General features: G+C 31.4%; 1 protein-coding gene across 1 annotated transcript; it reads right to left on the minus strand.

The window, feature by feature from the left end:
• Positions 1-8,896: 8,896 nt before the first annotated feature.
• LOC132740859 (uncharacterized) lies at positions 8,897-14,320 on the minus strand. The gene is made up of 3 exons (XM_060728900.1): positions 13,876-14,320; positions 11,416-11,666; positions 8,897-11,151 (listed from the first exon to the last, which is right to left on the minus strand). Exons 1-3 carry the CDS (start codon positions 13,907-13,909, stop codon positions 11,020-11,022), a joined length of 417 nt encoding a protein of 138 aa, XP_060584883.1. The 5' UTR covers positions 13,910-14,320; the 3' UTR covers positions 8,897-11,019.
• Positions 14,321-14,449: the final 129 nt, after the last annotated feature.

Consider the following 14,449-nt stretch of genomic DNA (forward strand, 5'->3'; position numbering starts at 1 on the left):
TACAAAATAGTTGCATTGATAGGTCATGTAGGCCCGACGCAGACCCGATATATCTTTTTTGATGTGACACGAAATGTGGTTAATGTGGTTCTAGTAATTGAAATCATATGCAGGACAATTTATTCACATTATTAAGTAAACAATGCCATTGCAATTAGAGTTTTTCAAAAAACTCAATATGTCGGCACTGCAGCGGCCCGACGTCGGCCAATAGTCGGCATATTTTGCCGACATGCCGACATTAATCCCATATCGGCCCGATATGGTCATGCTGGCTGGGGGCCTTGTGAATAAAAAGATAACATATGACTGAAATGAACAGATTATAAAATTATATCAACTATTGATATATAAAACAGTGGCAAAACTTTATTTTTCAAACTATACAATAGTAATTTGTTGATTAATGAGATGTAAAGTTTTTGGATGGTCCTTGTGAATAAAAACATAACATATGACTGAAATGAACAGATTATAGAATTATATCAACTATTGATATATAAAACAGTGTAAAAACTTTATTTTAAAACTATACAATAATAATTTGTTGATTAATGAGATGCAAAGTTTTTGGATGGTCCTTGTGAATAAAAAACATAACATATGACTGAAATGAACAGATTATAAAACTGTATCAACTATTGATATATAAAACAGTGGCAAAACTTTATTTTTAAAATTGCTGAATTGAAAAACTTCATTGTTTATATATTATACAGAAAATGAGATGTTAAGTAAAATGTAAAAAGATATTTGCCCCTTTCTTAAGACAAGCTTGATCAATACATAATGCAGGACTGACAAACATAGATTTTAATTCTACAAGTTACAATAGAAAAATAGACAATAATTATCAACGAATTGTAACCAATTTCTAATTGCTCATACAAAATACAGTTAAATACATGTACAGTTATGTTTTACTTTTCCTATATTTCACCACTTTTAAAGCATCTTGGTCCCGGCACATATGAACACCTCTCTCCAAAATATATATACTATCAGCCACAAAGTACGATGTAAAAAAACACTACAAGATATATTGAGATATATCGTACTTTCGGGCTGATAGTAAAAGAGCAGTTTGGACACTTGTGTTTTTGTTGCGTGTTTTGGATATTTTGGTTCGAAAACTGATAAAGATTAATTCTGAACATTTCTCAACTGGACAACAGGATGGTTCACCAGGCCACAACTTTCCTGCTGACTTTTCATCACCTTAAATTGCGAGTAGAATCATGCAACAGTTCAAAATTATTAATTTTCATTTTTTGTCTTTTTAATTGTCTTTCTGTTTTCTAAATCCAAGACTATTTGAAAAGTACATGTAATTTAACTATACAATAGGAATAAGTATGAAATATTTCAAAAAAAATCTCTAATTCTTTTGAATTTTCGTTGTTGGAAAACCAAGGGTCATTTGTTAAAGATTCATAAAATACATTCATTTATTTATTTATTTATTCATTCATTTTTTTTTTAAGTTAAGCCAAATATTTTATATAAAACAGATGGACTTTTACCGAAATTTTTATCCACATTTATGATATAAATCATATACTAAAACAGAATAAGATCAACATAACTTTTTAACATCCTCTCTTGAAACAAAATTAGAATTATAACTTGGGTCTGTATGTGCCAAATTCATGTAATTTAAATATGCATCAATTTAACATAATTTGGTTACTTCAATAACTTTTATCACCAATCTATGCACAAGGTAGGGGAATACATTTACATCGATATCAAACAAAACATAACATATTATCGTTTTAGTGTTATAATTTATTTGTAGAGATTTATAAATAGAATATAAATAGAAATAAAATCCCAAAAGAAATTCCGAAACGGCAAAACTGAAACATTGTGCATGTTCGGTTTGATTGGACCTGTTCATTGACAGTACTAGCTACTGTCCTAGCCCCCCTAGCATTTGCTTAAGCAGTATTCAACATTTAAACATGTCATGGTAAAATTTTGAATTTAGAAACATCCGCAGATGTGCTCATACGGCGATGAACATGGAACCTTCAATGTGACACGTCAGTGCCATTTCGTAAAAAGCGGCATATGGTCCCCATAAAGTAAAATATGCTTGTGCCTTAAGCGAGAAAACAGTAGGCCGAACTAAAATGAAATTCAAAATTAAAAGGGGATCAAAGGTTATGAAGAGAGATAAACTGCCTAAGAGCCAATTTAAAAAGCAGGCCACATACCTAATCGTAATTATACAGTATTCAAGTAGGGAATACTGAAACCGTCCAAATAGAATGGGCAAAATAGAAAGAACTTAAATAGCACAAACACAACAATTATGCTGTGTTGAACAATCTTCAAGGGTCGGGAATAAGTTTTTATAAATAGTTTACATGTATTTCAGAAAATGACTAATTTTTCAGATTAACCTCTCCTACCCTTTAGGGTGAATAATTTCTGCGTTAAGATAAACACAATAGGCGGATTCCCAAGGGATGGATCTTCCGATCTTTGTCGTCCCTTCGTGTTTTTGCTTTTTCGCATTTTCGAGGCAACAAAGCGAAAATACGACATGGCGTAAATCAGCCACCATACATACATGTACTTGTACAATAATCTAACATAAACATTATCAAGATAGCATAACCAGTGTACGCACTTTGCACATTTGTTATATCTTCCATTTACCGGCACGAATTTTATAATATTGACTTGTATATGTATGAGGGAATTGTGAAAAGTGCAGACCATGGTCAAACGAAACTGGTTTCACGGGTATAATCAGTTGTTATCAGCAATAAAAATTAAGAATAAATTGAATCATTTTTAATACAAGTTACATGCCAAGTTATTGTTTTGGTATTTCTGCTAGTGAGAATTATGTCAAAGTTATCCAATGAATAACATTATCTTTCTCAAATTTATCTTTAAAGTGGTCGGCTTGAATTATTTATTTTTGAGTTAAGTATACATATGACTTAATATGCTTCGATATGCTTTGTAAAAAGTAATAAAATCGCTAAAGAACATGCAACACGGAAAAAAATTAATTGATAAGTGGACGGTACCGGAAAGTGAAAAGTTCCATCCACGCCCGATAGCACCGTCTTCAGCAAAATTCAGCACTTAACGTGAAATCGTCAATTTTTGAATTTGGAAACATCCGTTGATGTGTTCATCAGACAGTAATCATGGAACCTTCAATGTAACTCATTAATGCCATTCCACGAAAATCGGTTTAGATATATATGTAAACATAACACTATATAGACCTATTGTACTGTATATGTTTGTTTTGGAAAATAAATAATGGTCGGTTTAATATAAACATAGTTTTCATGTCTACGATTTAAATGTTGAAATTGTATTTAATAAATAGAAGTGTGAACTTAATATATGGTCAGTGATAATAGAGTATGCATACCTTAGGAATTCTGATATTATTAAAACCGAGTTACATGATTAATCTACTTATTGAAATGCTGTAAGTGTTGTATATATATATCAGACCAACAACGGGATGGTTTAATATAGCTTTATTGCATTCATACAGATACGCTCACAATCACAGACTCAACAATAACGGAAACAAGTAAAATGGTTTCCTGCGGTGAACATTTTAATGATGTAAAGATATTTCATTTAACTTTTTTTTCAACATTATTTGGGAGGGGGGATAAATAAACGTTTGTATCAGGAATATAGTTGACAATTGAATAAACGATCAATATAGAAGAAGCTAGGTGACGGTTGAAGATCGGAGAAGGTCGAACATAAAACAATTATTTCTTTTTAAGAAAATGATTAAATAGGCCTACCATTTTATGAATAATTCCGAGCAAAAAATAAATAAAGTAAACACACAAGTTTACGCAGCAAATATCTCTATTTATTATGGCAGATGTATAAACAATTTATTGTTTGCAAAATTTGAGATAGATATTAAAGAAACGTTGATAATTTTCAAACATTTCCACCTGAAACGGTAAAATAATTATAGAAAATTAGAAATATCACGTATTAGTTTTTTTGTTCTTAATAACCCTAACCCTAACCCTAGGTAATTCGGACTAATTCCCTACAGGTAAATCCGTAACGTACCGGCAAACGATATTTAGCTAGGTTTTCGAAAAGGTCAATTAACCAATCATGTACGGTTTACAGATCACATGCTCCTCCATGTACCGAAAACAGGTCACGTGCTCCTCCATGCCTCAAAAGTTAAACGCGTACCAATACCCTGCGGTCTCCAGACCGCAGGAATTAATAACAAACAAACAGAGGCTAGCTAGAGGTGAGCTAATCAGTACACAGTTTATTGATAACTACAAATATAAATTTCCATAGTACAATGGACCCTCACTGAGCATACTGTTCGAAAGGTGATAATATTCAGAAAACCTGCGGCCAATGCAAATAGGGAGAAAATGGCTAGGTTTGATGATAATATTAGATATACTCTACCTTAAGTATTTGGACAAGGCAACTAAAACATTGAAAATACCGAATACAGCAGTTTTTTCTGTATTTCCTATTAGTAAAGGCACACGTTTGCCTCATTAAAATATTTCAAATTGGCTAGGAGATTGGTCTCGTGAGCTCAGCAAAATTATGTTACAATTTGCTTTGTTTTACATTGCGCTCGGGGGATATCTTCCTTATTCTAGACTTTTATACTCACAACAGCATGTGTCCAGTGCTATGTGGTTGCTACTACAATATATATCACAACACTGATGTTATAGGTTTGTGAAAATGTTTGCATCTACAAAATATCTTTCAAAAACACTGGATTCCAAGAAGGATACAAGAACATAGATTAAAACAATAAATTGGGAGAAAATAAACGTTCATACAGTGCTTAAGTACCCAAGTACTTTCGGCGTATTATGCCTTCACTAGGGGTGTATTACATGTATAATGTGCACAAAATAGAGCACAACATCTCTATACGTATTTACTGTATAGTATCAAGAATTTAACTGAAAAGACCGTTATTATATAGTCAGCTTGCGGACAATGTGGCATAACTTAGATTAAATATCGATTCTTATGAATTAAAAAAAGGAAAAAATAATCTACATGTGTAAAGAAGTTTTGTGTTGATTTACTAAAAGTAAGACAATGTATGTTACACAAAACGGGATGAGATGTTTGTACTCTTATATTTTATTCCCGTGCTTGCTGTCTGCATTTAAGATCTCGTTTGAGAAGTCATATTCTTCCGATGATGTTCAGAGAGTTCTTTTGCTTTGATAAATAACGCGTTGGGATATGAACATGTTCGTTTGATTCTCAAAGCCAAACTAATGGGTATGTTCTTGCGACCAGGTCGAGGGTGGCAGCTTCTTCGAAGAAGGTATTGGTGTTTATCAGTGAGTTTTGAATACAAATCAGTCATTATGTGATTGTCGTTAATATGAGGCACTGTGTCAAGAAAAACATGCTGTTCGTTTGATTCGTCTGTGGTGAACGTTATAGTTTTGTGAAAAGCACTGGCCCTGTAAAAGGAAATCTTTTAAAGCTTCTTTCCCGTGACACCATTGCATGTCAATGTCATCTATAAAGTGCAGCCAACTGAATGGTTTTATTTTAACTGCAGCTGGCAATTGTTCTTCTAATTTGCCCATAAACACACGTGCCAGTTTGGCCAACATAGCCGGGCCTTATATCTGCAGGAAATGTTTGTCATAGAAAATAAAGCTGTTGCCTTTGAGAATAAGCATGAGAAATTCGATCAGTGTTTCTGTACTGACGTTTTTTAGAAGAGAACTATGTGCTTAGGATGACGTCTTTTCGCTGTTGCTATTAAAGTTATTGTAGATGAACTGACATTAATTTCCATGAACAAGTATCTTATTGAGGTAAACTTAGTAAAATATGAAATAATATGGCAGAATATGCAAGAAAAAAATATTTGACATATGTTTGCGGTTTGGATCGGAATATCCATCCCTTGGGAACCCGCCTATTGTGTTTATCTTAACGCAGAAATTATTCACCCTGAATGGTAGGAGAGGTTAATCTTAAAAATTAGTCATTTTTCTTAAATACATGTAAACTATTTATAAAAACTTATTTCCGACCCTTGAAGATTGTTCAACACAGCATAATTGTTGTGTTTGTGCTATTTTAGTTCTTTCTATTTTGCTCATTCTATTTGGACGGTTTCAGTATTCCTTACTTGAATACTGTATAATTACGATTAGGTATGTGGCCTGCTTTTTAAATTGGCCCTTTGGCAGCTTATCTGTCTTCATAACCTTTGATCCCCTTTAATTTTGAATTTCATTTTAGTTCGGCCTATTGTTTTCTCGCTTAAGGCACAAGCATATTTTACTTTATGGGGACCATATGCCGCTTTTTACGAAATGACACTGATGTGTCACATTGAAGGTTCCATGTTCATCGACGTATGAACACATCTACGGATGTTTCTAAATTCAAAATTTTACCATGACATGTTTAAATGTTGAATACTGCTTAAGCAAATGCTAGGGGGGCTAGGGCCGTAGCTAGCACTTTCCAGTACTGTCTATGAACAGGTCCAATCAAACCGAACATGCACAATGTTTCAGTTTTGCCGTTTCGGAATTTCTTTTGGGATTTAATTTCTATTTATATTCTATTTATAAATCTCTACAAATAAATTATAACACTAAAACGATAATATGTTCTGTTTTGTTTGATATCAATGTAAATGTATTCCCCTACCTTGTGCATAGATTGGTGATAAAAGTTATTGAAGTAACCAAATAATGTTAAATTGATGCATATTTAAATTACATGAATTTGGCACATAAAGACCCAAGTTATTATTCTAATTTTGTTTAAAGAGAGTATGTTAAAAAGTTATGTTGATCCGATACTGTTTTAGTTTGAGATTTATATCATAAATGCGGATATAAAATTCGGTAAAAGTCCATATGTTATATATATAATGGTTGGCTTAAAGGGAGACACAGGCAAAATTTTCATTTCTTAGTTTTGAATTTTTCATTCATTATTCTGTAAATGCCCTCAAAATGAATATATCAGACAGTCAAAGGAACAAAACTTTTCTCCATATAAAGAATAACATGGTGATTTCCTAACTTGACCCGCGTGGGTCAGGTAGAGCGCTAGCTTTTCACAATAGTTGTCAAAGTGGACTCTGGAAACGTTAAAGAACATGTTAAATGAATGACCTAGGCTTGTTTTAGTCATACAATATCCACAATATCTGTTATTGTAACTTCAAGGCTTTGTTCAAGTCACCTGACTTGTTATAAAACTATTTGGTGATTCTGTTGGCGTCTTAATTTTGCTCAACATATAGATATATAGATATATTTACGCTTCAAACCCAAAATATATAGAATTTATACAGAAATTCATGCTAAAACTTCAAGAAAAGTCATTTTAGCGTGATTTGAGTAATAAGATCTTTTTAATATTTTTGTCATTATTTTGCCTGAATATCCCTTTAACTTAAAAAAATGAAAAATAGATAAATAAATGAATGTATCTTATGAATCTTTAACAAATGACCCTTGGTTTTCCAACAACAAAAGTTCAAAAGAATTAGAGATTTTGTTGAAATATTTCATAGTAATTTCTATTATATAGTTTAATTACATGTACTTTTAAAATAGTCTTGGATTTAGAAAACAGAAAGACAATTAAAAAGACAAAAAATGAAAATGAATAATTTTGAACTGTTGCATGATTCTACTCCAATTTAAGGTGATGAAAATTCAGCAGGAAAGTTGTGGCCTGGTGAACCATCCTGTTGTCCAGTTGAGAAATGTTCAGAATTAATCTTTAACAGTTTTCGAACCAAAATATCCAAAACATGCAACAAAAACACTAGTGTCCAAACTTCTCTTTAACTATAAGTCAGAAAGTACGATGTAAAAGTGTATATTTACACCGTACGTTGTGGCTGATAGTATATATATTTTTGAGAGAGGTGTTCATATGTGCCGGGACCAAAATGCTTTAAAAATGGTAAATATAGGAAATGTAAAACATAACTGTACATGTATTTAACTGTATTTTGTATAAGCATTTAGAAATCGGATACAATTCGTTGATAAGTATTGTCTATTTTTCTATTGTAATTTGTAGAATTAAAATCTATGTTTCTCAGTCCTGCATTACGTATTGATCAAACTTGTACTTAAGAAAGGGGCAAATATCTTTTTACATTTTACTACACATCTCATTTTCTGTATAATATATATACAATGAAGTTTTTCAATTCAGCAATTTCAAATCTAAATTATTTTGTATATTTTGAAAATAAAGTTTTGCCACTGTTTTATATATCAATAGTTGATATAATTCTGTAATCTGTTCATTTCAGTCTTATGTTATGTTTTTTATTAACAAGGACCATCCAAAAACTTTGCATCTCATTAATCAACAAATTACTATTAGCAGGTTAAATCGAAGAAATTAATTTGTTATAAATGATTAGCCAAACAGAGTAAATAATACGGGAGAATATTATAATAATTTTAAAATAAATTTTACATAATCTTATAATTAAGTTTTGATTATTTATATTAACGTATATGTATGTGATTTTTTTCGTTTGATTATGTAACTGAAAACGTAAAAAACCTACGTTATGATGTTAATATCAAATTGTTATTCTTTTATTAATAAAAATCTGTGAAACGAGCGTAAAAAGGGGGTTTCAAATATTCATATAAACTGATGGTCCATTGTGAGATTTGTCCAGATTCAAAGCAAACCGGGAAACACGCTTTATGTTATGAGACATCGTATAATATGAATAAAGATGTTATGACGGGGAAACAAACATGTACATGAAGTTGGTATTTCATATTTTTTTATTTTGCTATAAAAGACATTTTAAAGTCAGACAGATGACTGTAGATAAAAACAGTTTATTTTAATATTCACAAGGTAAATTTTAGAGTTAAAGAGCACGCATTTCTCCCTTTAGTCTGTGTTGGAGAATAAAACTGAAAAGATAAAAGCGCAATAAGTAACAATTATGAATTTAATTGTCAAAGTAAAGCATTGATTATAATAATTGCTAGGATAACAAGGACTCATTATGCTCAAAACTTTTGTCAATTTATTTCAAACTCCCTTGATCCACGACAGAGGTATGGACCGCACTAGATAACATGTACCCCTCCGTACCTCAAAATGCCTTCACATGCCTAACTATCTAATAAAATTAAACAATATAAACGTTTCCAAGTTTCTAATTTTACAATAATGTTTTTATGATTCGAAATAGAAATACATCCGTCTTTATTTATTTCATATCGGCCGTATATGCAGTATCAAAATTCCTTACATTGAATTCTCCATTTTCTGTGTGTTGCTTAATTATTATCCGTTTTTAGCGAGCAAAGACAACAAAAAGTGTATGCATCATTTATATTTATTACTACAATAATAATTTAAGGAGCTAAACATAAAGTTCCTCCGATATTCTTCTCCAACAACTCACCTCAAAACACTACTAAATCTGAATTAAATTTGCTTGCAATTTTATATATGATTTGCCAGTTAAGGTACACATTTTCATTTAGAAGTTAGCAACACTCACAATTTTCTTTCCATCTATTTCGATGAAAAAATCACAAACACAATTCTTTTATAACGGACGTTAAGTGTCTTTGAAAAATAAATACGCAAAAACAGGGTACCGGTATTTAGTGTCACTTGAACTGAAAGATCTCTTGGGAAAAAAATGGTATTACCAGTATTCAAAATTGCAAGCATTTGTTCACGTTCTGATATTGTGATGCAAATGTAGTAAATCAAATATAGACATGCCCTGTTTTTGAAAAATCCAAATTATATGGAAAGCTCATACAATAATTTCAGTATACATGATATGGTTAATGATCGTGTATAATGAGGCGTATCTTTACACAAGAAGTCCTTCAATCCGTCTTAATAGCTTTCATTCCTCCTTAATATCCTTAATATCGTTGTATTTTTTCAAATACAAATTATCTAAAAATACCCGGAACGTCCCAGTATGACCTCTAATGTGTCGGTGTGACGTAAAGCCAAATTAAACACACAATAAAAATGTTTAAAGACATAAACTATCTCAAACAACGAATATGATTGGATGCTGTATGCTGGTGATTTTAAGAAGTTTCTCTTACTTCTAAAGCGATTAACAATAACATCTCTAAACACAAACAGTATGAGAATGACTACTGGCAATATATCATAAATACATAACACTACAGTAACATACAACAATTGAAACAATTAAAAAGAAAACTATAGAAAGAGAGATACCTAACAATAATACCTTTGACAACATACATTAACTGGTACGATAACACGTTAGCAAAATGAAATATTTGCAAAGCCATTAAGAAAAGTTTTTCCAGAAATATTAATATCGTTTGCCTTTTTTTAAGTTTGTCTAATGTAAAAATCCAATATTTGAAATGTCATTTGATGATAAGTAGAAATATCACTTGGGACATCCAATCCAACAGTAATTAGGTCTTCTAAACCATTTTGTATTTAAATTTTCGATATCAAGATATGTAAAATTGAAATAACCATGGTTGAATATTTGATTATGATATGATTTTCAATGACCAACCCATTATATAGATGTAATTAATCTTACTGTCTGTAAATATCCCCCGTTTTGTAGCATTTTTTCTTTTTGTTTCTTTGAATTTCATCCATTTAACTAGTGTTAAAACCTTAAACACTGGTGAGTCTAAGTATGACATTTTTTGTCACTCTTTACTAAAAGTAATTCACAAAATTTATGTAATAAGACGTGCATGTTCAATAAAACGCCACATCTTATCGAAGCCAGTTACTGATTGTCAGTAGTAATGTTAGAACGATCGAATGGTTGTTGATCGAGCTTCACAAACAACTTTTTATAAACTTTTCTTGGAAAAATTATTACGCACAAACAAAAAGAAGAGAATCAAACATCAAAATATGGAGAAATATTTTCTGTAGGATAATCGGATCCAAAGGCATACAGAATTTCTTTGTGATCTCTTTTACCCTCGTTTATGAGTATTATGATTCGTAAGTTTTGCAAATACGCATAAGTAAGCGAAGAAGTGCTCCGAAATTATACATGTCAATACATGTATCTATATCTTGTCTACAAAGAATAGGTTCCTGCTGTAGTTGAACATTCCCGATTACCTGTAAAATATTCATATTGTGTCAATATATTTACTTTGATAACGGTTGATATAATTAACTACCTAGCGAATTTATCTTACTATGCTAAGTAAATTAGATTATTTATCTTAGAAAAAATGCACTAATATTTAAGAAATTACATATCGTCATACCACCAGATAAGAAAGGTGAAACTTCTTGCAATTAAAAAAATATTGAATGGTTCAACTAGTTATAAAATTAATTCTAGTGATTTATTTCTATTGTTATTCTCGAAACAGATACCTTGTTGTCATTAAGCTGAATAAATATGGAATTTTCCTCAATCTTTCCCATTACCAGGGAGCTGTTGTGAAGAACATGGAGAGTCTGTGCAATCTGGTATGTGATTCTTAAAGCGACACCTGTTGGTAAAGGTTTTGACATCTGAATTATCTCTGCAAGGCTTTTGTAGACGTCTGATCGAGACGAGTTGTCTGGTACATAGAACCGGCGCATTATAACCGCTTTGTTGATCAGGAATCGTTTGCCAATGTCTGGAAACGAAACAGGTATGAATAAAAAGGATACATTGTCTCCTGTTTACTATCTATATATCTTGTTACTTGGTTAAGAACAGAATGAATTAAGTAAATCTCATGATTAGTTTTGCTATACTTCATTATTCTTCTATACGAGTATGTGCAATGCAAATGATGTTTTTACATTTTCCCTTTGCATTATGACATTGGGAATCGTCTATGGTTTCAATTGCAATAGCATTTTTTGGTAGATGTCTCGTTGTTTAGAAAATGAGTTAAGAATTCAAACAAGGCAAGGCGACGTTACAGAACGCAGACCCGACACAGACACAATCCAACCATACCAGCAGAGCACCCAGAAGGCATCGAACCAAATCAAAAGCAGTAAAGGAAACAAAAGCAATATATGATGTTTTATACCTGTGTACATGTATTGTAATACTTTTGACCCGTGTAAGACTCGAATTCAAACCCTGTGATTGCTTAGACAGACAAACGGAATTTCTGGCCAAACTTAACTAGTAATTCATTAATCATATATAATTCGAATATACACTGAAATTATTACAGAACTAATGATATTATTATTATTTACGTATCGCTTGAAGTTACGTATATTCAAAGTTTATTGACCTCTTGAAATGATTATATGAGTCTTCTACTTGTAAATAAAATACGTATACAGTAACAATTCCTTATTGTTGTCCATCGTCTTCTTATGAAGTATCTATGTGTTTTAAAGTTCATTAATTTACTGTAAGTAATTAATGACGAAGATGTCTAAGGATTTTAAAAGGGATTTTTGATGTTGACAAAGGCTGCTGGTTCTCCCTTGTATGTACTTTTTTTATTCTTTTTCGCGCATCTGAATTAGCAACTAGGATGTTGACAAAGGCTGCTTGGTCTCCCTTGTATGTACTTTTTTATTCTTTTTCGCGCATCTAAATTAGCAACTAGGGTGGCGCGTGAAATCCAGCCAATTCGATTTCATATAAATTTTTTTATGCTGGAGATGCTTGTCATTACCTACAAGAGCCTGAACGCCAAAGCATATAGAGAAACATGTTGTTGTTTTCCAAAGCAAATAGACCCACATGTAGGCGAAAGAAAACATATTTCAACGACAACTTGATAAAAGCCCCTAGGTCATGATGACTAAGTGTTTTGTAATCTTGGCTTTAGACAAATTGTTATTCCAAATTGTAACTTTCATGTTGTAGCCGTTTTTTCGAGCCGCACAGGAAAAAATAATTGTCTGGCGGCTCGAACATTTACGGAGTTTATAATAATTTGGCCTGCAATTACATGCAATGATGATATCAAGATATATTTCAACGTTTTGTTACATGTAAATATTATTTCCTTTATTGCGTATACTGACTCGTGTAATTTGGTAATCACCGATTATTTTCATAATTATTACAGTAGAATTGTTGTGGGTTTTCACGACTTCCGAGTTTGAGCTAACGAAAATCATCAGATCATCATAGAAAGTGGTTTTAGCTTATCTGGAGCGAGTTGTACTCAATAGGTTAGCGTTATGACCCTATGTACGTCTCTATCACCTAATATTATAATATATAATAATTATTACAATTTTTCAGATACTTGTAGTCTGCGGTTTAAAAGTTAATGAACTCTTTCTATTTATAGATAGTTTTTCAATGTTATGTATTTATGATTGGAGTTTAGGTATGGTATATATATATATATATGGTGCCTAATAAGAATGTAATTCTCTTCATATATAATTACCTCATCTAAATTAAATATGTTCAGTGCTAGAACTCACTGTATTTACTTGTGTTTAAATGGTATAAATCTATATCTAACAAAATACTTTTTGTTTCCATAATTGTATGGTCGATTCTTATAATAGTTGTAACATATTATGTTTATTATTATACATGTATGAACATTGTGCATATTCAGAAAAACAATATTCAAGAACAAAATATTATGCTGCTCTTTTAAGCAGATTCGTTCATTCGTCATTCGCTCAAAATGACATATACCATCATTTGTTTTTCATAAAAGCATTTTGAAACTATACTTTTCCAAAATTGAAACAAAACCTTTGTAAACTGTAGTAGCAGAAATATAGCTTTAAACACTCTTACAATGCATATGCATCAATTATATTTACGAATATTTGAAATAACAGTATTTACGGTAATTGACAATATATCATGCAACGTGATTCAATATCGTGATGTACACTCACCAGTGCGAATTGTTTTCACTACTTGTTCGTCCATACGTGGTGTAAATTTCTGCAATATTTGAATTGAAAACTTCGTGAATAATATATAATATATAAATTGAAGTCAGGAAATTGTAGGCATAAATAAATATAATTGTTTGATGTCCTTATTTTAATAAACTTACAATATATACGCATAAGAAAATATGGAATAAAACATTTTTAAAAGAGAAACTTATGTAATACACAGATATCAAAGAACTTAAAACATTTCAATTAAGAAATACTTATGCTAAGGATCTCATCTTGTCGCCATTAAGATCTAGTGTTTAATAAAGAAATTTTAATTAAGTTGTATCATAGTTTGGGGACCTTTCTAATGAAAAAGTGTCAGAGTTAAATCGTAAACATATACATGCACAGTGTGTTAACTTGAGTGCAGGTATCAGTTACCCGCACTCCAGAGCATGCCCGTTGATTGGCACTTTTTGCCACAATAGGGACTACGATGGGATACCAGGCCGACCACAATTGCTATCTAAAACAACCCACAACTCAGAACAGAAAAATATATACAAATTTATTTACAGAAATG

The sequence above is a fragment of the Ruditapes philippinarum genome, unplaced genomic scaffold (assembly GCF_026571515.1).
Source record: "Ruditapes philippinarum isolate M1 unplaced genomic scaffold, ASM2657151v2 ctg7967_1_1_1_1, whole genome shotgun sequence".
Classification (NCBI taxonomy): Eukaryota; Metazoa; Mollusca; class Bivalvia; order Venerida; family Veneridae; genus Ruditapes; species Ruditapes philippinarum.

What these genes read in the sequence shown, in the direction of transcription:
- LOC132740859 (XM_060728900.1), bottom strand. Translation starts at nt 13,909, where the DNA reads ATGGACGAACAAGTAGTGAAAACAATTCGCACTG. An exon ending in AGTGAAAACAATTCGCACTG is followed by an intron (nt 11,667 to 13,875) that starts GTGAGTGTACAT and finishes TTTCGTTTCCAG; the next exon opens with ACATTGGCAAACGATTCCTG. An exon ending in TTCAGCTTAATGACAACAAG is followed by an intron (nt 11,152 to 11,415) that starts GTATCTGTTTCG and finishes AATATTTTACAG; the next exon opens with GTAATCGGGAATGTTCAACT.